We start from the raw sequence: 25,708 nt of genomic DNA, 5'->3' as shown, positions 1-25,708 counted from the left end.
TTCTGCATTCCTCCCCCACCCCTTACTCAGGATTCCTCTATATAGAATCTTTGCTCAAAACATTCAGGGCTGGTAGCTGGGCACCACCCAGTTCTTCTGGTCTCGTGGCAAAGGAGGCAGTAGTTCATGGAGGCAATTAGCCACACATTCCATCCCTCCTCCTGTTTCTGCCTCTCCTTCCTCCTGTTGCTCCGGGCAAACAGAGTCCAGTTGTGCGTCCCTGGCCTTCACTGGGTGCCAGACTGTGAATCGCACCTCACTGGGCGCTATGTATTTCTGGATTCCTATATATGTATTTGAACTTTGCTCTGGGATGCGGTCACTTTGAATGAGTTTGATCCTATTGAGTCTAATCCTATTGAGTTTTGCTTTGAAGCGTTATTAGGTGGAATCAGAGCAATACTTTAATCTGGCAATACTTCATTTCTGAGGCAAAGCCCCCCTGAGTTCTCTATCAGCTGCTCTGTGAATGACGTTTTTCCACTGCGGCTGGTGTGAACGGGAACTTTTCCCAGCCCTGTGTTAGTTTCGGCAGTTGCTCCTTCTAACCCTGTCAGATGACTCTATCCCCGTGCAGTCCTCACAAGCGTGGGTTTATCAGGACCCAGTTAAAGTCCCGGGGGACCTTTTGCACGTGTCCAGCGCTCTCTATGCCGCTCTCTCCTCTCAGGTATCACACCCTGTGACCTCTAGCCACCTTGACCTCCCCAGGCTACCAGCTCCGTCCCCTCCACGCAGCACACCAGCTGGCTTGGCCCCGTGGTTGCCTCTCCTGTGTCACAGCCTGGAAACTCTCTCCAAGAAGTAAGCTGGAGAAACTATAGGGCTCATCTCATTAGTTTTGCATTTTTCAAAGATCACCATTCTTTACCTGATGCCCTGGTGCCTTGTTACAAATCCATTGTTACATATATTTTACCCTTTTTTTCAACCATTTCAGGACAAAAAGTAAATCTTGTTCTTCGTACTACCCGGGATAGAAGCAAAATTCTTTCATTTTTTTTTTTTAAACTTTATTTTTTTTTTAACATATTTTTCGTATCTTTTACAGTCACAAATATAAATATATATCAATCATCTTTTTATGTTAATTAGCATTCCCTTGTTTACCTGTGGAGCCTCGGTGGCACAGTGATTAAGGTCTCAGCTGCTAACCAAAAGGTCTGCAGTTCAAATACACCAGTTGCTCCTTGGAAACCCTACAGGACAGTCCCACTCTGTCCTAAAGGGTCCCTATGAGTTGGAATCGATTCGATGGCAATGGGTATTGTATAAATGTGCCTTTTCCATTCCCCTAGGCCAGTAAAGGAGCCCTGGTGGTGAACTGGTTAAGAGCTACAGTTGCTAACCAAAAGGCTGGCAGTTCGAATCCATCTGCTGCTCCTTGGAAACCCTATAGAGCAGTTCTACTCTGTCCTATAATGTTGGAATCAACTTGATGGTAACAGGTTTGGTTTCAGTTTAGGTCAATAAAATTATCTCCAATTTTTTAATGGGATGAAAACACTGCACAATATTGTTAAAAACTTCCCTAGAGCTATATGCCCAGAAGTAAAACTGCTGAGCTCAACACCGATGGCATCCTAGGGCTGCCAAACTACTCTCTAGGAAGATTCTTGCTCCTCTGACGAAAGTCCCGAGCACTTCTTAAATGTCCACTCATTTGACAGGTGAAGAAGAGACTTATTTTTGTTTTAGTTTCATCCTGTTATCATTAGTAAAGGTGAACATTTTTTCTTAGGAAGCACTAAATAAGTGTTAGCCATTATGCTTATTCCACCACCTGTCTGTCAGTTTGTTTTCTGTGGGGGTTCACATGTTGCCGTAAGGCTGGAAGCTCTGCCACCGGTATTTCAAATACCAGCAGGGTCACCCATGGTGGACAGGCTTCAGTGGAGCTTCCAGACTAACACAGACTAGGAAGAAGGACCTGGCAGTCTACTTCCAAAAAAGACTGGCCAATGAAAAACGGATGGATAGCAGTGGAACACCATCTGGTACAGTGCCAGAAGATGAGTCCCTCAGGTTGGAAGGCACTCAAAGTATGACTGGGGAAGAGCTGCCTCACCAAGTAGAAAAAAAAAACCAAACCCATTGCCATCAAGTCGATTCCAACTCATAGCGACCCTATAGCGACCCTATAGAGTCATCAAGTAGAGTAGACCTTAATGACGTGGACAGAGCCAAGCTTTCGGGACCTTCATTTGCTGAGATAGCATGACTTGAAAGAGAAGAAACAGCTGTAAGCATCCACTAATAATCAGAATGCGGAAAGCACAAAGTATGAATCTAGGAAAATTGGAAGTCATAAAAAAATGAAATAGAATGCATAAACATCAATATCCTAGGCATTAGTGAGCTGAAATGGACTGGTGTTGGCCGTTTTGTTTTGTTTAAGATGTTGGAACATTCTTTATTACAAATGGAAAAAATAGACCTGTGGTTACTTATGATTCCTGTCTGAAGCTGACGTGAGTTGTCTGTTGTTGTCAGAAGGTGTGGACTCCAACTGTATGATTACAAGTATCTACACTCTTTAGGACCAATATTTAAAAACAGATTAGATACATGACTCATGTATTCTGCAGTCATGTTTTACAGTATAGTTGAAAATCAAGCGTCATCATAAAAAATGCAAAATTATTCACAAACAAGAAAATTATTTTTATTCTTTTCCCTGAGCAAGCTGTATTTATTTTTCAAGGGAAATTTATTGACCCACTGCCTTCAAGATATATGCTACATTTTATTCTTCCATGACTTTATTTTTGTTTTTGCAGAAAAAAATCAGAGTTGTTTTTACTCCACACATCCTTTTCTTCTGGAGTACGAAGAAATAACTGGTCAGCTACAGGGAAACTGGCGTGCCCCCAGGATGTTAATGTTGGAAGCAATCTAACAATGAAGCTTTAGGTGAGCTGCTTTTGTAGCAGTTCCTTAAACACAGAATTAACAATGCTAAATTTAAGACAAAGATGCAGAACTGTACACGTAATAAACCCACTGCTGTCAAGTAGATTCTGACTCAGAGAGACCCTACAGGACAGAGTAGAACTGCCCCACAGGATATCTAAAAAGTGGCTGGTGGATTCGAACTGCTGACCTTTTGGATAGCAGCAAGCCGCTTAACCACTGTGTCACCACACATGTAATAAAGAGCCTAAATTCATTTTTGATGTTTGACTGCTGACAACTTTCAAGTCTCATCGCTTCCCTTCCCTTTTCTGTTCCACATGTGGGCGTGCTGATTAGAAAGCCTGAGTGCTCTGTCCCTTGGCGCTAGTGGGAAGTTCAAACCACGCAAGCCCCAACCTCTGTTCACCAGCCCTATCCCCTAACCATAATAAAAACCCCAACTGAGTCTCCGTTTCTGTTCTCTCAAGGCATTTTCAGACCTGCTTAGGAGATTGCCCTGCTCTTCTCGGAAAGCCTCATTATGTCAGTCATAAGCCTTTTCAGACCCTCTTGGTGTGTGTATAAGTGCATCAGTCTTGACAGCCAAACTAAATTTTAGGCCAGGGGTCCATCCCATCTCTGCAGGGCAATCACAACAGTACAGAATGATCTCATTTAAAAAATTATACATATGTACGTATGTATGTACGTATACGCCTTGTGTTACAGAGTGGAACCACTTCATGGGATATTCTTGGCCGTAACCATTAAATAGCAGTTCATCAAGCCTTTCTTCAATAGCTGCTGGGTAGGTTCAAACCACCAATGTTTAGGTTAAGAGCCAATCACAACCACTTGTGCCACCCACCATGAACTGGAATTGACTCGACAGCAGCAGTTACACACACACACACAATTACGGTACTGGCCATTCTGAATCGGATAATCATATGGTCTATTATGCCGGGAATGACAAATTACAGGGGAACGGCCTCATGTTGTCAAAAAGAACATTTCTGTATCTATCCTGAAGTACAACACTGTCAGTGGTAAGATGAACTCCACATACCTACAATAAAGACAACTTAATATGACTATGCCTCAACCCTACAAGCACTCCTTTTTCTATGCCAAGAAATTTGGAAGAAGCCTACTTGTTAAGGATTTCATTTTACTTTAATTCACAATCAATGCCCTTGGAAACAGCGGTCGAGAAATCAAACAACATATTGCATTGGGCACATCTGCAAAAACCCTCTTTAAAGTGTTAAAAAGCAAATGTGTCACTTTGAGGCCTAAGGTGCACCTAACCCAAGCCATGGTATTTTCAATCGCCTCATATGCATGCAAAAGCTGGACAACGAACAAGGAAGATAGAAGAAGAATCGATGCATTTGAACTATGACACTGGTGAAGAACACTGAATATACCACGGACTGCCAGAAGAACAAACAAGTCTGTCTTGGAAGAAGTACTGCCAGAGTGCTCCTTACAAGTTAGGATGGCAAGACTTCCACTCATGTACTTATGGACATGTGATCAGGAGAAGCCAGTCCCTGGAAAAGGACATCATGCTTAATAAAGTAGAGGGTCAATGAAAAAGAGGAAGACCTCCAACGAGATGGGCTGACACAGTGGCTTCAACGGTGGGCCCAAACACAGCAAAGACTGTGAGGATGGTGCAGGACCGGGCAGCGTTTTATTTTGTTGTACGCAGGGTCGCCATGAGTCAGAACCGACTGTATGGCACTTAACAACGGCAACACTAGGCTTGTTTGCCTTTTTTTTTCTTTTCTTTTCTTTTCTGAGCTACCTATTTATGTTTTGGGGCTATTTTTTAATTATTGATACTTGTCTTTTTCTTATTGATTTATAATGACTCTTTATACAGGGTATTAAACCTTTGATATACATGTTGTCAATACTTTCACCAAGTGGAATTTGCTTTCCATTTTGTTTAAGAGCGATTCTGACATACTGAAAATACTGTTCCTTTTATCCTACTAGCCTTCTTCAGGCTGAGATTATATTTTATTCTTGTGGTAATGACTTAATTTTCTTTTACACTTAGTTAATTAATGTGATGTTTGTCTGCAATATGAGGTAGAGACCTCATTTTCCCTCAAATGGTCGGTTATTCCTACAACCACTTATTCAGTAACTCATCATTTCCTTACTAACATAAAATGCTATCTCTATAACAAATCCATGCACACAGGTATATAAATGTCTCTAAGTTTCTCTCCGTGCCTGCTTTCACGTCCAGCTGCTAGCTGCATGTGCGTGTACAGGCCTCAACACTTTACTGACGGCACGTATTCATTCTTAGAGATGAGCCACAGAATCGCCTTAACAAGTCCAAAAATACTTCTACTAGAATGTGATCCATAGTATATGCATTTTATTGATTTTTTTTTTTTTTTTTTGTAGAAAGTCAACTTTAGCATATAAAATCTCCCCATCCAGGAAGAAAAGTAGTGTATATCTTTCAGGAAAGTACATCTTTCAGGAAAGTTGTGTATTTCTTGCTAATTCCTTGAAATTTTATTTTTTGGTGCTACTGTGAATTGGGATTTTTAACCTCTATGTTTTCTAAGTGATTTATGCTAATACATGAAAAAAAAACCTATGTATCTCTATATTCATTTTTACCTAGCCAGCTTAGCAAGGTAGCCTGTGTCTGTAACAGGTTGCTCAGATGAGATTTCCTAGGTATTCCCAAGAGGATACTTGTCAAAAACAAATCCCCAGGCTGTATCCCACCAGAAGGTTTAAGTGTGCTTGGGAAACGCAGCACTGAGGTATTCTCATTACTCCACTTTTGATGTGTTTCCCAGATGATTTTGAAGTTCATTCATATTTAGAAACAGTTGCTTAAACCACCAAACTGGCTACACATTTACCATGTATGAGACATTTAGATGATTCCCCGTATAAAGAACTTCAGAAGCTGTCACTCAAATAACACCACGGGAGACAAGACCAGCTTATTACAGAGGCTACAGAAAAGTTCTAAGGTTTATTTACATTTAAGAAAGGACAACAGGAAATACCAGCCATCAATAAGATTTCACGAAACATCACATTTACATAAAATATCCACTTCAGCTATACACTCGGAAATCTATTCGTCTTACTAACTAGTGCTGCTGGAACAAAAAACATCATGAGTAGGTTCCTTTAAAAAACAGAAAGTATTTTGTCCGTTCGGGAGGCCAGAAGTCCTGATTCTGGCCATGGCTCTAGAGGGAGGTCCTTCTTCGTTAGTAGCCCCAGGACTTCCTTGGAATTCCTTGGCATTTCTTGGCGTCTGCCTTCCCCCGTGTGTGTCCCTGCCTATCCTGCTTTTATAACTCAAAAGTGGTTAAGATTTAGGACTCGTTCTTCTCAGGTATAACCTCACTAACAAAAGAAACCCCTTTTTCCAAACAGCGTCATGTTTACAGATATCAGAAAAAAGAAAAAAAAAACCCTGCCATTGAGTTGATTCTAACTCATAGCAACCCTACACAACACAGCAGAACTGCCCCATAGGGTTTCCAAGGAGTGGCTGGTAGATTCGAACACCCAACCATTTGGTTAGCAGCCCTATCTTTTAACCACTGTGCCACCAGGCTCAGCAGTTAGAATTTCAAAACATACTTCTGGGGGCATAATTCAATCCATAACATTCCACCCTTTGGCCCTCCGAGACTGTCCTTCCCGTGTGCAAAGCATGTTTGCCCTATCGCATCATCCCCACGAGTCTTAACTGATTCCAGCACCCACTCTAAGTCCAGAACCTCATCTTCCGAATCGTCTACATCACGTATGGGCGAGACTCTGGGTGTGCTCCATCCTGGGACGAAATTCTTCTCCACCTTCGGACCTGTGACACCTAGACTCCAAGGTGTCCGCTTCCAAAGTACAGTGGTGAGTCAGGCGTAAAACAGACATTCCCATTCTAAAATGGATACACTGGTGGAAAAGAAATAATTGCAGGTATCAACCAAGTCCAAACCAGCAGGACAAATCCCATTAACACTCAAGGCTTAAAAATAATCCTCTGTTCTCCAGGCAGACTTGGGCAACAGCCCTGCCCTCTGAAATCTCAGCACTGGCTACACTCTCTGGGCTTTGGGCAGAGGGCTCTCAGCCCTGGATGTCAGCCCCACCTTCCAGGCCCACTGGGATGGTGGCCTCATTCTCCTGGCCCACCAGCACAGCAGCCCTGGCACCTCGACTTTGGGCAACGGCTCTGTTCTCTTGGCCCACTGGAATAAAAGCCTAACCCTCCAGAACCAAGGTGGCAGAGACCCCCACTCTTTGAAATCAAGCAGGAGTTCTACCCTTTGAGACCTAGGGGACAGTGAGTCCACCCTTTGAAACCCAGGAAGTGGAGGCCCATACCCCTTTCTGACAGCTCTGCTGGTCTCCAAGTTGCTCCAGGACAGTACCTTCCTTTTCCTGGAGGATAACAGGTGCTCACAACCAACTAGCTCCATTGCCCCCATCCTGCCTGTAGAGTTCCAGGAGGCAGACAGCTTCCTTCACTGTCCCTTTCAGTCTGAGCTGACAGGTTTTCTGCTGAGGTGGTTATTAGATCCATCGGTCACAGGCCTAAAAAACGTGCAGCCACACCCTAAGTGTCAGTTTCAGGGCACACTCTCTTAAGTCTTCACAGCAGAATTTTTCAAATCTTTAAGTTCTGGTTTCTTTTTGCACAGTTCGTGTCTCACTCCATCTTCTTCCTCCTGTATTTTATCATAAGCGGCAAGAAGAAATGATGCCGTGTCGTCAAGATCTCACCTATAAATCTCAGCTGAATATCACTTACAAGCTTTACTTTCCACAAAACATTCAAACATAATTCAGGCAAGTTCTCCACCACTTCATAACAAGGATCGTCTTTCCTCCAGTTCCAATAACTGGTTCATCATTTCCTTTTAAAGCCTCACCAAAGGAACGTTTAACATTCACATTTCTAGCAGCCTTCTGTTCAGGACAAAAGCTTTCCCCACAGCTCTCTATTCCTACTGTGCCCTCGTCAGAATCGCCCTTAATATCCACAGTTCTTACAAGAGTCTCTTCAAATCAATCTAGGCTCTTACTATCAAGCACATCAAAATTCCTCCAGTCTCTGCCCATTACCCAGTTACAAAGCCCTTACCAGATTTTATGTTTATTACAGCAGCACCCCAGTCATGGTACCTAGTACTGCCATGCCAAAAAACACCACAAGTGGGAAACTTTAAAAAACAGAAATTTGTTCTTTCTAGGTTCAGAAGGTCACAAGTCCTAATTCAGCGTGTGGCTCCAGGGGGAGGTCCTTCTTTGTCAGTGACCCCAGGAGTTTCTCTGGGTTCCCTGGCATTACATCTTCCTCCTGTCTCTCCCTGTGCCTATTCAGCTTTTTAACACTCAGAATTCATTCTGATTTAGGACCCACACTACTCTGGTATGGCCTCGTTAACGTAACTAAAGAAAACCTGTATTTTTAAACAGGGTGCTATTTACAGGTACAGGGGCTAGGATTTTAACACACATTTTTGTGGGGCACAATTCAATTCCTATCACCTCGCAAGGGATGGAGAGCATCTTAAAAGAAACTTATTTGCTCTTTGAGCCAGTGAGACCAAGGACGACCTCTACGGCTCTGTAAGAAATACTATCAGACTTTAAACACAGAAGAAAATATTCTTTGATGGTTATGAGGGTGGGGAGGGAGGCAGAGGAGGAGGGAAGGAGAAGAGTATTCACTAATTAGATAGTAGACAAGAACTATTTTAGGTGAAGGGAAAGACAACACACAATACAGGAGAAGTCAGCACAACTGGACTAAACCAAAAGCAAAGAAGTTTCCTGAATAAACTGAAAGCTTCGAAGGCCAGCGTAGCAGGGGCAGAGGTCTGGGGACCATGGTTTCAGGGGACATCTCAGTCAACTGACATGATAAAATCTGTTAAGAAAACATTCTGCATCCCACTTTGGAGAGTGGCATGTGGGGTATTAAACGCTAGCAAGCGGCCATCTAAGATGCATCAATTGGTCTCAACCCACCTGGAGCAAAGGAGAATGAAGAACAGTAAGAACACAAGGTAAGCACGAGCCCATGAGACAGAACGGGCCACATAAACCAGAGACTACATCAGTGTGAGACCAGGAGAGCTAGATGGTGCCTGGCTACAACCGATGACTGCCCTGACAGGGAACACAACAGAGAACCCCTGAGGGAGCAGGAGAGCAGTGGCATGCAGACCTCAAATTCTTGTAAAAAGACCAGACTTAATGGTCTGAGTGAGACTAGAAGGATCCCGGAGGTCATGGAACCCAGCCCTTCTGTTAGCCCAAGACTGGAACCATTCCCAAAGCCAACTCTTCAGGCAGGGATTGGACTGGACTATAAGACAGAAAATGATACTGGTGGGAGTGAACTTGTTGGCTCAAGTAGACACTTGAGACTATGTGGCCAGCTCCTGTCTGGAGGGGAGATGAGAAGGCAGAGGGGGACATGGCTGAACGGACATGGGGAATAGAGGGTGGAGAGAAGGAGCGTGCTATCTCATTTAGGGGAGAGCAACTACGAATACATAGCATGGTATATATAAATGTTTGTATGAGAAACTGACTTGATCTGTAAACTTTCACTTCAAGCACAATAAAAAAAAATTAAAAAGAAAATCGATTTGGCACTTCCTTAAAAAGCTAGAAATAGAACTACCATTTAATCCAGCAATCCTACTCCTTGCAATATATCCTGGAGAAATAAGAGCCTTTACACGAACAGATATATGCACACCAATGTTCACTGTAGCACTGTGTACAATAGGAAAAAGCTGGAAGCAACCAAGGTGCCCATCAGTGGATGAATGGATAAGTAAATTATGGTATATTCACACAATGGAATACTACGCATCAATAAAGAACAGTGAGGAACCTGTGAAACATTTCACATGGAGGAATCTGGAAGGCATTATGCTCAGTGAAATTAGGCAGTTGCAAAAGGACAAATATTGTATAAGACCACTATCATAAGAACTCCAGAAATAGTGTAGACAAAGAAAATATTCTTTGATGGTTACGAGAGCGGGGAGGGAGGGAGGGTGGGAGAGGGATATTCACTAATTAGATAGTAGATAAGAACTATTTTAGGTGACAGAAAAGACAACACACAATACAGGAGAGGTCAGCACAACTGGACTAAACCAAAAGCAAAGAAGTTTCTTGAATAAACTCAATGCTTTGAAGGCCAGCATAGCAGGGGTGGCAGTTTGGGGACCATGGTTCCAGGGGACATCTAAGTCAATTGGCATAAAAAATCTATTAAGAAAATATTCTGCATCCCACCTTGGAGAGAGGCGTCTGGGGTCTTATTTGTTAGCACGCAGCCATCTAAGATGCATCAGTTGGTCTCAACCCACCTGGAGCAAAGGAGAATGAAAAACACCAAGGACACAAAGTAATTATGAGCCCAAGAGACAGAAAGGGCCACATGAACCAGAGACTACCTCATCCTGAGACCAGAAGAACTAGATGGTGCCCGGCCACAACCAATGACTGCCCTGACAGGGAACACAACAGAGAACCCCTGAGGGAGCAGGAGAGCAGTGGGATGCAGACCCCAAATTCTCATAAAAAGATCAGACTTAATGGTCTGACTAAGAATAGAAGGACCCCGGTGCTCATGGTCCACAGACCTTCTGTGGGCCCAGGACAGGAACCTTTCCCGAAGCCAACTCTTCAGACAGGGATTAGACTGGACAATGGGTTGGAGAGGGAGGCTGGTAAGGAGTGAGCTTCTTGGATCAGGTGGACACTTGAGACTATGTTGGCATCTCCTCCCTGGAGGGGAGATGAGGGGGTGGAGGGGGTTAGAAGCTGACAAAATGGACACGAAAAGAGAGTAGAGGGAGGCAGCGGGCTGTCTCATTAGGCGGAGAGCAACTGGGAGCATGTAGCAAGGTGTATATAAGTTTCTGTGTGAGAGACTGACTTGATTTGTAAACTTTCACTTAAAGCACAGTAAAAATTAAAAAAAAAAAAAAAAAAGATTTCCTATTAGCATGCATCTCTTTAGAACAAGAATATCCTGAACTGTCTCTATTACTCCATGAAAACAGAAGAGATACACTAATGAGAAAACTGTTAACTATCATTTTGATTGAAGGAGGCAAACTGAACCAAAAATCCATCTTAAGATATCTCAACATAAATTATTAATATGTGGAATCTGAGCCAACAATCCATCGATCCCACTGAGAATTATCAAGAAACAAAATGACAAGTACAAAGCACAAAGCAGTCAGATTAAGAGAGGTTTCATTCTGGCGGTCAATAAACTTGTTTCAGAGTAAAACAATGTTCTCTGAGACTTGATGGTGGAGGTCAGGTGGACAAAGCTGTGCTAGAGCAGCAGGACATCAAACGTCTGTCAAATAGTTAAGGTTGTTTCACACAAAAGTAGTGGTAATTTACACTATGGACAACGAACATCGTAAAAGGACACATTCCCCTCTCAGGCAGCTTAGGAATATATAGTTCTTTACAGAGTTTTCACACTTATCAGCTGATTTCAAAGGAGCTCTATAAACTGGAGTTCACAATTCATAGATGAAACAAGAGGGTCAAAGAAGCTAAAACTTTCTAAAATCATTCAGCTGTTAAGTAGTACTGAAAAAATTCAAATTTTTTTTTTTTTTACTTTTAACATAGTGCTGTTTGATAGAATACCACGCTAACAGAATTTAAAAAAAATCTGGGGGGGGGACATAGTCTCATTTGCTATTTCTTTTTTTTCCTCACATTTCTCTGAGTTAGGTAGAAACAAAAATCATCCACCATATTTCACAAACGAGGGCATGAGATAAATTAAAGTGGAGGACTATATGTGAAATCACTTTGGAAAGTATGAAATACAAATGCAAGGCTGCAATAAAACTCAGTGAATCACCAAATACACTAAAGTCAAGGTTATTTTTCAAAGAGTGTTTTCTAACAGATTATGAGGCACTCTCTCCAACTTCCAGCAGGAGAGCAACATGAATTTTTTTACTCCAAGGGGAAAAGCAAGGGGAGAAGGATTTCACAGGTGTCCATCTGCGTGAGAGAATTCAGATACCACAGGTACATACGGCTCCCACGTCAGCCACTGGAAACAGGCCTGAAATATCCAACCATCCACAGCCACCAGGAGCCATGGTCAGGAAGGCAGACGGTCAAAACCCAGGAGGATGAGGAGAACTAGCAGAGAAGCTTCCCAAGAAGGTGCCACTAGTTCACCGCAGTGAGAAAGATCATGCAAGGAAAGCTGAGCTCGGGCCGCGGCCTGCGACCCCAGCAGCCCCAGAGCAGGTGAGCAGGCACTGGCCACCCCGGGAGCACAGGCCCTGCTACAGGGGCGGGATCACAGCCACAACTGCCAAGAAAAGTTAATAAAAGATACGCTGCGTTCGATTGTCTCACACTGTTCCACTTAATGCAAAAAAAAAAAAATGTGAAAGCACCAAACAAAAAGGATTTTTAAATAATTACACAGTTACCAGCACAGCTAATTAAATAAAAACATGCTGTTCAATTATTTTAATAGTTACAACTGTTGCATGTAAGATTACAAAATGGAAACTTTACTCACTACTGTGTCTAGATATCCTTGGTATATACAGCCAGAAATCTGGGGACAGGCCTTTATTTTAAACGGACTTTTTTAAAGGTTTTAAGACAAATGAGGACACAAGGAATATTCTAGCGTATTTGCATTGAAAATATAAAGTTCTTACATTCTCTGAGAGTTCAAAGTGCAATTACCTGAGAGACTGCGCCACTATGTTTTCACATATTGTCAGACAATGATTCACACGATCTTTCTTGGTGTTTAAGAGTTCTTTCTTTCTAAAAAACAAAAACGAAAAAGACAGGAAATGAAGACGGGTTGAATTAACCACTGCCTTTATTTCTGCATACTCACCCATTTTCCCCCACTCACTCAGTAAGCACTCATTGAGGACTACGAATAATCCACCATACTTGCGCTGAGAGGCAGGCTGGGGACCAGAACAGGGAGGCAGAGACAAGCTCACAGTCTGGGATTACCACCACCCCACTGCAGTTAGGTGATGTGACTAAAGAAGCTGACTTTCCCGACTTTAGAGAAAGAAAATTGAAGTCTACGGTGATTTGCTCAAGATCACACAGGTACCACTGATCCGCGGAATTTGGATTTGCTAGCCCCCGCAATCCTGTGAGCCACATGAGTCTCAGCCCCCGCAATCCTGTGAGCCACAGGCGCCTCCAGCCCCCGCAATCCTGTGAGCCACAGAGGTCTCAGGCCCCGCAATCCTGTGAGCCATAAGAGTCTCAGTCCCCGCAATCCTGTGAGCCACAGAGGTCTCCAGCCCCTGCAATTCTGTGAGCCACAGGAGTCTCGGGCCCTGCAATCCTGTGAGCCACAGGCGCCTCCAGCCCCTGCAATCCTGTGAGCCACAGGAGTCTCGGGCCCCGCAATCCTGTGAGCCACTGGTGCCTCCAGCCCCCCGCAATCCTGTGAGCCACAGAGGTCTCCAGCCCCCACAATCCTGTGAGCCACAGAGGTCTCCAGCCCCTGCAATCCTGTGAGCCACAGGCACCTCCAGCCCCCACAATCCTGTGAGCCACAGGCGCCTCCAGCCCCCACAATTCTGTGAGCCACAGGAGTCTCAGGCCCTGCAATCCTGTGAGCCACAGGCGCCTCCAGCCCCCGCAATCCTGTGAGCCACAGGAGTCTCAGGCCCCGCAATCCTGTGAGCCACTGGTGCCTCCAGCCCCCTGCAATCCTGTGAGCCACAGAGGTCTCCAGCCCCCACAGTCCTGTGAGCCACAGAGGTCTCCAGCCCCTGCAATCCTGTGAGCCACAGGCACCTCCAGCCCCCACAATCCTGTGAGCCACAGGCGCCTCCAGCCCCATGCAATCCTGTGAGCCGCAGGAGTCTCAGGCCCCGCAATCCTGTGAGCCACTGGTGCCTCCAGCCCCCCGCAATCCTGTGAGCCACAGAGGTCTCCAGCCCCCACAATCCTGTGAGCCACAGAAGTCTCCAGTCCCTGCAATCCTGTGAGCCACAGGCATCTCAGTCCCCACAATTCTGTGAGCCACAGGCACCTCCAGCCCCCGCAATCCTGTGAGCCACAGGCGCCTCCAGCCCCTGCAATCCTGTGAGCCACGAAAGTCTCAGTCCCCGCAATCCTGTGAGCCACAAGGGGCTCCAGCCCCCGCAATCCCGTGAGCCACAGGGGGCTCCAGCTCCCGCAATCCTGTGAGCCACAGGCACCTCCAGCCCCCGCAATCCTGTGAGCTACAGGGGCCTCCGGCCCCCGCAATCCTACGAGCCACAGAAGTCTCCAGCCCCCACAATCCCGTGAGCCACAGCAGTCTCCAGCCTGCCACCCACTTGGCAGCCCCAATCACTGCGTGAGCCACCTCCTTGAAGTGAATCTCTATACATAAACCATCGCCATCAATTCAATTCTGACTCAGAGCGACCCTACAGGATGGAGTAAAACTGGCCCGTAGGGTTTCCACGGCTGTAAATCTGTACGGAAGCAGACTACCACATCTTTTTCCTGCAGAGCAGCTGGTGTGTTCAAATCGCCAACCTTTCGGTTAGCAGCCGAGCACCTAAAGACTGTGCAGCCAGGGATCCTTTATTTATTTATATATAAATATATATAAACACAAATATAAACATATACCTCACTGGTTTTGCTCCTCGAGACAACACAGACTAATACTAACCCGGACTAAGCCAGGACTTAAACCCAAGTCTTCGGGCTTTAAATCTAACCTGTGGCTCACCAACTCACATTCAGTTTTTTTCCTTGTTCACATGACTGAAACTGGATGCAGCTTATAACTGATGGCATGTCAGCTGAATTAGCAACTCTTTTTTCTTTCTCAGTACACAGATCTATGATAATGGAATAAAATAAAATGGACAGTATATTCAATTCAATGAAATACAGTAATATAATACCTAAAACATACACCGAAAGGAACCCTGGTGGCACAGTGGTTAAGTGCTCAGCACTAACCAAAAGGGCGGTGATTCAAACCTACTAGCTGCTCTGTGGGAGAAAGACGTGGCAATCTACTTCCATAAAGATTACAACCTTGCCAACACTATGGGGCAGTTCTCTGTCTTGTGGACCAGCTATGATTTAGAATCAACTCGATGTCAACAGGTTTGATTTTTTTATACACACACCAAGCTGCCTCCATTTCTCAGTATCCCACTGTTAACTGACAGCAGGCAGCATACCACACAGGCCTCATACTTGCTATTGTGTATAAAACAAAGTATATATAATGGCTAATTAATTACTTCTATGGAGCCCTGGTGGTGTAGTGGTTAAGAGCCTGGCTGCTAACCAAAAGGCTGGCAGTTCGAATCCATCACCTACTCCTTGGAAACCCTATGGAACAGTTCTACTCTGTCCTACAGGGTTGCTATGAGTAGGAATTGACTGGACAGCAAGGTTTTTTTTAAATCACTTCTAAATCCCCAACCAGCTGGAAATAAGCCTGTGGCTCAGAGCCTTTCCCAAAAGCCTCCTAGTAAGACTTCTGGGCCGAGCAAAAGGAGGTAGTGAACAGCCTGACCTGATGAGGATCAGATTAGAGGTGCTTCATTCCCACCCAAACCTGTGGTTTCAAATGTCTTCAAGGTAAGCATCATCAAAGTAAGGTAGAACGGGATGACCGATCCAAAGAAGAAGCCAAAAACCTGAAGCAGGTGCAAAAACTATGTCCCAAAAAGACCTCTGGGCAGGGTTACTAGTACCTGACAACAAATAGGCCAGAAAACTACTAAGTTCCTGAGGGAGCCCAGAGAAATCCAAAGTCTAACCTGTGATTGGCTGCTTAATCCCCAATGTAACCCTCAAGCCCAAGAAGTGCACCTGAAGGAACAGAATGCTGGGATTATGCAAGTCCAGTGAAGAGCTGGATCTACACAGCGGCTGCGACAACTGGCTCAGGCTTAACAATGACCGTGGGGTGGTGCAGTTAACAATGACCGTGGGGTGGTGCAGTTAACAATGACCGTGGGGTGGTGCAGTTATCAATGACCGTGGGGTGGTGCAGTTAACAATGACTGTGGGGTGGTGCACAATGGACCAGCCTTTCGTTCTGGTGTACAGAGGGTCGCTTTGAGTCAGAACTGACTCGCCGGCATCTTTCAACAACAATGAAGCCATGTCCTTGAAAGGCACTTCAGACATGGCTGGGAAGGATAATCCAAAAAAAAAAAAAAAAACCCGTTGCCATCAAGTCGATTCCAACTCATCGTGAAAGGATAACAGGCAAAGAAAAATCACCAAAGGGCAGTCACAGACCAAGAAGAAAAACAGACCAGAGCTCCAAGTGGAGAAAAGAGCCAGGGTCTAGAAACCTCTTTCATGGAACTGGAACGGGGTCTTCCAAAGACTGTCCATCGGCACCAAGGTCCAGTGATGCTGTTTCCATTCATCACTTTCTAAAAGGGACTTCCATTGGCAAGTTGTATTGCAGACTGCTAATCATCCACTGTGACGGCTGATGTTATGCGTCAGCCTGGCTAGGCCATGACTGTAATTATCCTCCATTTTTGTGGTCTGATGTAATTATCCTCCATTTTGTATGTTGTAAACCCTAACCTATACATGTTATTGAGGCAGGATAAGTAACCAGTGTATCATGAGTCACACCTCTTGTAGTCTTGCCCCTACTCAAGTATCTGATGTGAGGGAGGTTTCCTTGGGGTGTCACCTGCATCCAATGTATATGGATGCTGTGGCAAAGCTCTCCCTTGCCCTGGATTCTGCATTAGACTCATCACCCTCTGACCTCTGGTTCTTGGGACATGAACCAGCAGACTTCCACTAGACCTGCAGATTTTTGGTTCGTCAGCCCCTCCAACCCCGTGAGTCAGGAGATGCCTCCAGCCTGACGCCTGATGCATGGATTTGGGACTTGGCAGCCTTCACAACTGTGTGAGCCATTTCCTTGAGATAAATCTCTCTATACATGATTATACGTATACTGTTCACTGGTTTTGCTGCAGCCTAAGACACATACCAACAACCCATTCTTCCCTTCCTGGGTACACGACCTCCGAGTCGGAAGTGACATTTCCTAGTTTCCTTGCAACTAGATGTAGACACGACTTAGCTCTTACCACTGAATGGGGGCAGAAGCAGTATGTGGAACTTCTGCCTTGCTTGCTTGCTCTGGGTACCTCCCCTTTCTATTTCCCCCCAGCTGGAATACACATCCCTGACACCCGGTTTTGATAATACAGATAAAGACAACAACTAGAAGACAGCAGAGCGACAAGATGGAAGGATCTTGGGTTCCTAAATGACCATAAGAAACAGAGGTTCCTTCCCCACCATCACCACCAGCCTCCCATCTGCACGAACCACTCACTTCACAAGTGCTATGATGTGACCAACCCAAATGCCCTGCACCTGGTGGACAGACACACAAACTGGCACACCCACACAATGGAACACTACGATAGAAAAGGAACAAACCACAGACACACACAACAAGGATGAGCCTCAAATGCATTACGCTAAGTGAAATAAACAGACTCGAAGGCTACATACTGTGTGATTCCATTTATGTGATATGCTGGAACAGACAAATTGAACCATCAGTAATTTCTAGGGGCTAGGGCGAAGGGCTGACACCAAGGAGAAAGAGGGAAGTTTTGGGGAGGAGGATGGAACTGCTCTAAATCTTAATTGTGGTAACAGTCACACAGCTTTGTGTGTTTGTCAAAACTCCCAGAGCTGTACATAAAGTGCAATAAATTGCTTTTATGTGGCCCTTCTCACCTTTTTTTTTTCTCACCATGGTCTGGTGACTCCCACAGAATGGCTGGGTGGGACTATGCAAATAAGGTGCATGGGGGCTGCGGTAGATTAATCACTGTTTTGTGTGTCCTTTCTAGTCATGGTCTTATAACTCCCACCCAGGTGACTGGACGGGACTGTGTGATAGGGTAATCGTGGCCTACCAAGGGAACTGAGGAAACCCTCGTGGCATAGTGATTAAGAGCTATGGCTTCTAACCAAAAGGTCGGCAGTTTGACTCCACCAGGTGCTCCTTGGGAACTCTATGAGGCAGTTCTACTCTGTCCTATTGGGTCACTATGAGTCAGAATTGACTCGACGGCAATGGGTTTGGTTTGTTTTTTTTGGAAGGGGATAGGTCAATTTTGCCTTAAAAGAGAGCCAATTTCAGAGCAGAGAGGAAGGCCCCATGACCACCGAGGAAGAACAGCCAGGAGCCAAGGCGTCCTTTGGACCTGGAACTCCTGTCCTAGGAGGCTCCTGGGACCAGGAGACAAAGAGCAAGCTGTAACCCTGAAGACGGTGAGAAGTGGTGGCAGCAGAGGCCCGGCAGCAGAGATCCAGCAGCAGGAGACAGCACAGTGGGCTTCCTGGACCATAGGGAGAGAAAGCTGAGTGCCTTTGGACCTGGAACTCCTGTGCTGGGCAGCTCCTGGGACCAGAAGACAAAGAGCAAGCCGTAACCCTTAAGACAGTCAGAAGCGGTAGCAGCAGAAACCCGGCAGCAGAGATCCAGCAGCAGAAGACAGCACAGTGGGCTTCCTGGCCCATAGGGAGAGAAAACTGAGTGTCTTTGGACCTAGAACTCCCGTGCTGGAAGGCTCCTGGGACCAGGAGACAAAAAGCAAGCTGTAACCCTGAAGATGGTGAGAAGTGGTGGCAGAAGAGACCCGGCAGCAGAGACCCAGCAGCAGGAGACAGTGCAGTGGGCTTTCTGGCCCATGGACAGAGAAAATGAGTGCCTCTGGACAGAGACTGAGGGCCAGGCAGAGGCGTGCCTGTGAGCACAGCTGAGACGAGGCTATCCTGATGGAAGAACTGTATCCTGTGTTCCTGAACCTGAATTGTAACCTGTTACTTCCCTAATAAACCCCATGATTGTAAGTATGATCTGTGAGTTCTATGTGGCCACTGCAATGAATTACCGAACCCAGGAGAGAAGTTGACAGCACTGTGCAAGGGCACGGCTGGTGTCAGAATTAGTGAAGATCTTGGAGAGAGGAGGCACGTCTGGTCGCCACCTCATAGCAATCAGCCTTGGGCTGTTGATCTTAGTTTTCCTTCCCCTGGTGAAGTCAGAGGAGGTCAGATGCTGCCCCCGTGTCATCTGTACAGGGCCCATCAAGGGGATGAGACTGGACATCTTGCAAACAATGAAAATAAGACACGTGGAACCCTACAGAGGTGGGAACCATGCAAACAAAGTATATGAAACCCTAACGAGGGGATTGGTCAGTTTTGCCACCCTGTTAGGCTTAAAAAGAGAGCCAATCCCACAGCAGAGGAGGGGCCTCACTACCAACAAAAAAGAAGAGCTAGGAGTGGAGCACATCTCTGCACTGAGAACCCCCTAGACCCAGGAGACAGACAGAGAGCTGTAACACTGGAGAAGGTACAAGACAACAAGAAACAGCGGCACAGAAAAGGTGGGAGCAGAACTAGGAGACCAGCACAAGACAGCGCAGTGGGCTTCCTGGCCCACAGAGTAAGGTGGCTGCAGTGGGTGTACCAACCTACAGTGCAAGAGAGCTGAGCACCTTCGGGCAAGAGGCTTGCTGGCAGAGTAGGGTGACTCAGGGCACTTATCAGCAGGGCTAAAAAAAGCTTTGTAATACTTGCCCAAGCAGGACAAATGCCAGGCTGAGGGCTAATGGCTGAGAGAGGAGCCTGTCCTCAGGGGGCCAAGAAAAACCTGTCTGTCCTGAGGGGGCCAAGAGGAACCTTTCCTGGGGGGCCGAGAGGAGGCCTGCTCAGCCAAGTGGAGCAAAGATAGCAGTCCCGTACTGAAGAAGGGAGCCTTTGCCTGCAGGCTTCCTGATCCTGATCTCGAGCTGTAGCCTGTTGGTCCTGACCCTGCAAGTAACCTACTGCTTCCCTAATAAGCCCATCATCATGAGTACTGTCTGTGAGTTCTGTGCAGCCATAGCAACAAACCATTAAACCCAGCAGAGAAGTAGAGGGTGCCATGGGGGGGGCAGCTGGTGTCAGGATTGGATAAAGCGAGGAGAGAAGAGGTATGTCTGACCTCTGCCTCACAGGGACCAGCCTGGGGCTGATGCTAATCTAGATCCTCTCCTCCCCCTTGTGAAGACAGACGAGGAGTCTGACGATGTCACGTGGCCATTTTGACAGACTGCTAAAAAGAGCGCACATTTACTGTGTGTAAAGTATATCTCAATTTAAAAACAGACAAAAAAAGTGGTATAAAAACTAAAATGCTCTCTTCTTTTAGCCACTATATTGAAGTCTGTTACAGCAGCTTAGATTTTACCCAGTTTAAGTCAACCATTAAGAAAATTTAAGAACACTGACCATTTTAAGCATTTTAAGCATTAAACTCATCTGTCCATTACCTTTTGATTTCCCAAGTGAAACCTGTCCAAGGCCCTGACTGGACTGAATCCACACTCAGTCTCCCAGCTGGTACACCTAGCTCTCCTAGGTGGTGGCCACTCAGTGTGGCTGTCCATTACACTGGTGTCTAAAAAGACTCCTTTGCTGTTGTGAGCTGTCGTCAGGTGGGCCCTGACTCACAGCAACCCCACACACAAGGCAACAAAACACCGCACGGTGCTGCTCCATCCTCACGATCAGGCCACTGGTCCACAGAGTTCAATGATCTTTGGAAGTAGACTGTCAGGCCTTTCTTCCAAGTCTGTCTTAGTCTGGAAGTTCCAGTGAAACTTGTCCAGCATTACAGCAACACACAAGCCTCCACTGAAAAGACAGATGGTGGCTATGCACAAGATGCACTGGCCGGGAGTTAAACCCGGGTCTCCTGCAAGGAAGGTGGGAATTCTCTCACTGAACCATCAACGCCCCCATCAAAAAGACTCCTTACGGGGGTGATAATGAAAAGAAAAGGTGACAAACACTGACTAGGTGGGTCCCACAACTTAATGCCAGTCAGAATAGAAATATTCTTGATCTGAGATTTTCAGCAAAGTCTGGGAGTCTATGCACAACCTTGAAGACTGTGGAGTGTCCTCCTGCAATCCTGAAAGCTGCTCAGGGCATGACCGTGGCAAGTCCCCTCGCTCTCTGGGCCCAGCTTTTCCCATCTGTGAGTGATGGGGTCAGCTACATGAGTGGGGGTAACCAGGTACCTCTGGATGGTCCTGGCTTCCTGGAGCATAGCCTAGAGAAGGAGTCGCTTCAGTAAGAAAGATAGCTGTGATAAAGGGCTAATTCTCCCGTGGACAGGGAAGGAGGCATCCTAAACAAGATGATTCCGAAGGTCCCTTCAAGCTGTCACATTATAAGAGTTTATGAAGCAGAAAATGCTCCCTGGACTCAACAAGCTGGCTCCCCACATTGAGGAAAGTGGCACGTCAATACGTCAATCATCTCTGTGGTTATAAAATTACAATGCAGGGTTCTAACGTACACAGCACTCAGGAGGGCCACCGGGGAACACCAGAAGAGGCAGGTAAAAGATGGATGGCTTTCACACTGAGTACCTAGATCCCGGACTAAGAACCAGTGGGGCCATAGAACATTTATCTATCTTCCTGGAAGTGACAGATATAAACATTAGTTTTAAAAAAGTCTTTATCTCTCTCCTCATCTATAAAATAAACCAAAACAGGACAATTAACAGAAACAATCCACCTGCTGCCTCGAGTTTCCCTCACAAGACCTACTTATGACATCATCCATGCCAAAACTTGAGCAAAGGTTTACCAGACTACGACTGTTAGAGACAGAATACTGTTTAACCCCCTTGGTGATGCAAAGAGGCTGCACTCAACTACTAACCTAAAGATTGGGGGTTCCAACCCATCCAGTGGTACCACGGCAGAAACACCTGGCGATCTGCTTCCATGAGGACCACAGCCCAGAAGATTCTATGGAGCAGTTCCACTCCGCAGTCACTGAGTCCAGGGTGGTGGGTTTGGGTTTGGTTGGGCTGTCTGTTTAGGTTCAGCTCCTCCGTAGTCACTGACTCCAGGGCGGTGGGTTTGGGTTTGGTTGGGCTGTCTGTTTAGGTTCAGCTCCTCCGTAGTCACTGACTCCAGGGCGGTGGGTTTGAGTTTGGTTGGGCTGTCTGTTTAGGTTCAGCTCCTCTGTAGTCACTGACTCCAGGGCGGTGGGTTTGGGTTTGGTTGGGCTGTCTGTTTAGGGTCAGCTCCTCCGTAGTCACTGACTCCAGGGCAGTGGGTTTGGGTTTGGTTGGGCTGTCTGTTTAGGTTCAGCTCCTCCGTAGTCACTGACTCCAGGGCGATGGGTTTGGGTTTGGTTTGGGCTATCTGTTTGGGTTCAGCTCCTCCTCCGGCCTCCTGGAGAATAAGGCTGTCTTATTCACCAAGCTCCCCCTCTCCAGGCCCCACTACACCCCTGCCACACTATTTGGTAATGTTCCTTTGATTATCTCTCCAGGGACTACAGACTCACTGAGAGCTAGGACCCCATGGTATCTCCATTACTAGTGTTTAGCACACCTACACGTTACAGGTGTTTCATAAGGAGCTGGCTAGTGAATGGATAAATAAAAAATGTGTTCTGTACAAGAATAGGTAAAATACACATTAAAGCTGATCACAAGTTCATGAGTCAGTCTTACAAAGAGATTCAGAAAATAAACTGTAAATATTCTTCACTTTAAACTTAAATTTCTGGAACCAAGAGATGAAAAAAGGTAGACACAGCAAAGCTTAAAAAAGAAAATAACTCTGAAGCAATCCCACAGGTACTTGAACTCAAATTCCATACAGTGTGGAATTCAGCCCACAGCCTCTGAAATCCCTCAGACTTTAATTAAGACAAGCAGTCACAGGATCTTTTTTTCAAACCTTCAACGACCCTGACTATCAAGACTTTACTATCAAAGAGGACAGCATACTTCCTATGATTGTCACCAAAGAAGGCACATATTTTAAATTTCTCTCACCCCATCCAAAATCATATCTCAATAATGAAAATCTTTTTGGAGAAAACAAAAACTGGTTTAACACATTTCAGTTTAAATTTTTTCTACCCTTCAATAAGGTAGCCTTGTTGTTATTGTTGTTAACTGCCATCAAATTGGCCGTGACTCAAGGTAACCTTGAATACTGCCTGCAGGTAGACACTCAGAGTCTTCAGTGATTGCTAGTCTTGCGATCAGAACTCAAACAATAGTTATTAAGCACCCATTCTGAGTGAGAAACACTGTTGTTGTGGCAGGCTGCCTTCGAGCGAATCCCAACTCATGGCAACCCCATGCACAACCAAAGAAAATGCTACCGGGTCCTGCACCATCCCGCGGAAGGCTGCAGATCGGACCTTGTAACCCTTAAGGTTTTCACTGGCTGATTTTTTTTGGAAGCCAATTGCCAGGCTTTTCTTCTCAGTCTGGAAGCTCCGCTGAAGCCTGTTCAGCATCACAGCAACACACAAGCCTCCAATGACAAGATGGGTGGTGGCCGCATACGAGGTGTGCTCGCCGGGAACCAAGCCCAGGTCCCCCATAAGGAAGGTGAGAACTGCACCAATAAACCAGCACTGCCCCAGTGAGAAGTATAAAAACCACCAAGCTGCTACCAAAATATTCTGATTTTGCCCATTTTTCTTGGACCCACTGTTATTTCTAACATGGCTAAACATGTATGCAAGCTGATAAACGAATCACACAATTTTACTACGTCAAACTGTCATCAAACCAGATTGCAAACGCAGGCAGTAAAATGAAAACCTTATAAATAGTATCTCCTTTTTTTATTTTATTTTATTTTATTTTATTTTACCATGAAGCCCCTGGGCGGTGCAAACTGTTTCTGTGCTCGGCTACTAACCGAAAGGTTGGCAGGTTGAGTCCACCTGGAGGCACCTTGGAAGAAAGGCCGGCCCATCTACTTCCGAAAAACCAGCCACTGGAAACCCTACAGGGCACACTTCTACTCGGACACACGGGGTCGCCGTAAGTCAAGGTGACTGGACGGCACCGAGTTTGTTTCTTATCACACTGAAGAATATTCAGCTTTTAAAGGGTGAAGATCAGACTTTACCCTCAGGCATCCCAACGAAGAGAACATTAGCCAAAAATGTCAGAAAATGAAAATAAATAAATCCTTTCAGTACCATTCACTGAAAAAGCAGAAGGGCAATGTGATTAGCAAATACAATTAGCCACCTCGGAGCCAACCTGGGAAGCTGGTTTCCCAAAGCCCATTACAACTTGGCCCCCGGCTGCCTTGTCAAAGTGCCCCAGCCTCCATGGAATTCCAGCCGTCCAAAGTGAAGCTGTTTTGGTCCTGCATCTTCAAAACCTTCATCAGGGCACATTCTGTGCCCTGCCTGAGGCACCCTCTTCCTCTCTCATCTTGTCTCATGAGCAAGCTTGAAGTCTAAGAAAATGACAACTACTTCATCCTCCCGCGGAATGTCAACAGATCGATGAACTGTAAGGTAAGCGTGGAAATTAGAGGGAAAATGGAACACCCTGCTCTGAGAGCAGATACCAGAGACACAGGGAAGGAAAATGGCTCTTTGGCCACTTTTGGTAAACGTAGTCATTTTAATCTCACCTTCAAAATTAAAACATCTAAACCTCGGGCAACCTCCTCTCATGTGTAATGAAGCCATCTGCGCACAAGCACACATTTCTAAGGAGGGCCAGGACAAAATCTAGGACCCTACAGCATGCTGTAATAACAAAAAAAAGATCAAAAAGCTAATTCTGAAAAAGCAAATCCAAGCCTTCCTATTTAAACCCTCATATTTACAACTGTTTTATTTTAAGATTATGCATCAAAAATGCCAAACCGATTGGGAAGCACGGATAGGGAGAGGCCTGGGTTACTCAAGGAACTGAACAGAGTCAGTCAGTGTCCCATATGCACATTGACAAGCACTTTCCCAGGTTGGGGAGGGGGACTCCGAGTCTCCTGCAGGAGCAACAGAGACCCAGGTCCTCCGGCTTCTGGTCAGCTGCTCTTGAAATTTCACCAAATACAATACTTACGTGAGAGTGTTCCTGGAAAACAGGACTTGTTCACAAAGTTTTTTTGAAGAAAGGAATCCATTCCTTAGTGGGCTAGCTCTACTGTGAAGGAATGGGATACCAAAAACCAACTGAGGATTCTGTCCTGTACTTTGTCCAGTAGAGATGGTTTAGAAAACCATGCTTAGTTTAACACTGAGCAGATTTATCTGGAAGAACTAAGCTGGCACCCTGTCCCACAGCATTCACAAAATCCACGCCAGGTGGACAGCAGACCTAAGTGGGAAAGGCAAATCAAAAAAGCTCTTACACAACACTACAAGAAAATGCTTCACGACCTTGAGGGAATGAAAAATTAATCCAAGAAGATACAAAAAGCACTAACCATAAAGGAAAAATGTGATAAACTGGACTTCATTAAAATTAGGGCCTTCCGTTCATGAGAAAATACCAGTTTGTGAGCGAAAAGCCCAGCCGTGGTGGGAGAAGACAGTTTTGCCCTCATCACCAACACAGACCCCTATCCAGACCCCTCTCCAGAAAAGCTCCAAAGGAGTAAGAAAGATACACAGTCTGACAGAAAAACTGATAAGAGACTTTCACAAAGGAATCACCCTGCTGCCATCAAGTCGATTCCGACTCATACAGCAACCCTTGTAGGACAGGGTAGAATTGCCCCATAGTGTTTCCAACGAGCAGCTGGTGGATTCGAACTGTCCATCTTTTGGTTAGCAGCCAAGCTCTTAACCACTGTGCCATCAGGGCTCCTCCCAGGAGAATCACAGCAGAGGCAATCCTGATGGCAAATAAACGTACGAAAAGTGCGCA

At 45.7% G+C, this 25,708-nt stretch overlaps 1 protein-coding gene across 10 annotated transcripts in view; it reads right to left on the bottom strand.

Moving 5' to 3' along the window:
- The window catches only part of HTT (huntingtin), a 193,592-nt gene that overhangs the window by 151,950 nt on the left and 15,934 nt on the right, over positions 1–25,708 (bottom strand). For all 10 annotated transcript variants that reach the window (XM_003411334.4, XM_064286172.1, XM_064286170.1 and 7 more), the window contains exon 2: positions 12,679–12,762. In XM_003411334.4, coding sequence (XP_003411382.2) covers positions 12,679–12,762 — 84 coding nt within the window. The remainder of the gene's footprint in view (positions 1–12,678; positions 12,763–25,708) is intronic.

The sequence above is a fragment of the Loxodonta africana genome, chromosome 5 (assembly GCF_030014295.1).
Source record: "Loxodonta africana isolate mLoxAfr1 chromosome 5, mLoxAfr1.hap2, whole genome shotgun sequence".
Lineage (NCBI taxonomy): Eukaryota > Metazoa > Chordata > Mammalia > Proboscidea > Elephantidae > Loxodonta > Loxodonta africana.
The sequence above is the reverse complement of the archived record's forward strand: the minus strand, read 5'-3'. Positions and strand labels throughout refer to the sequence as shown.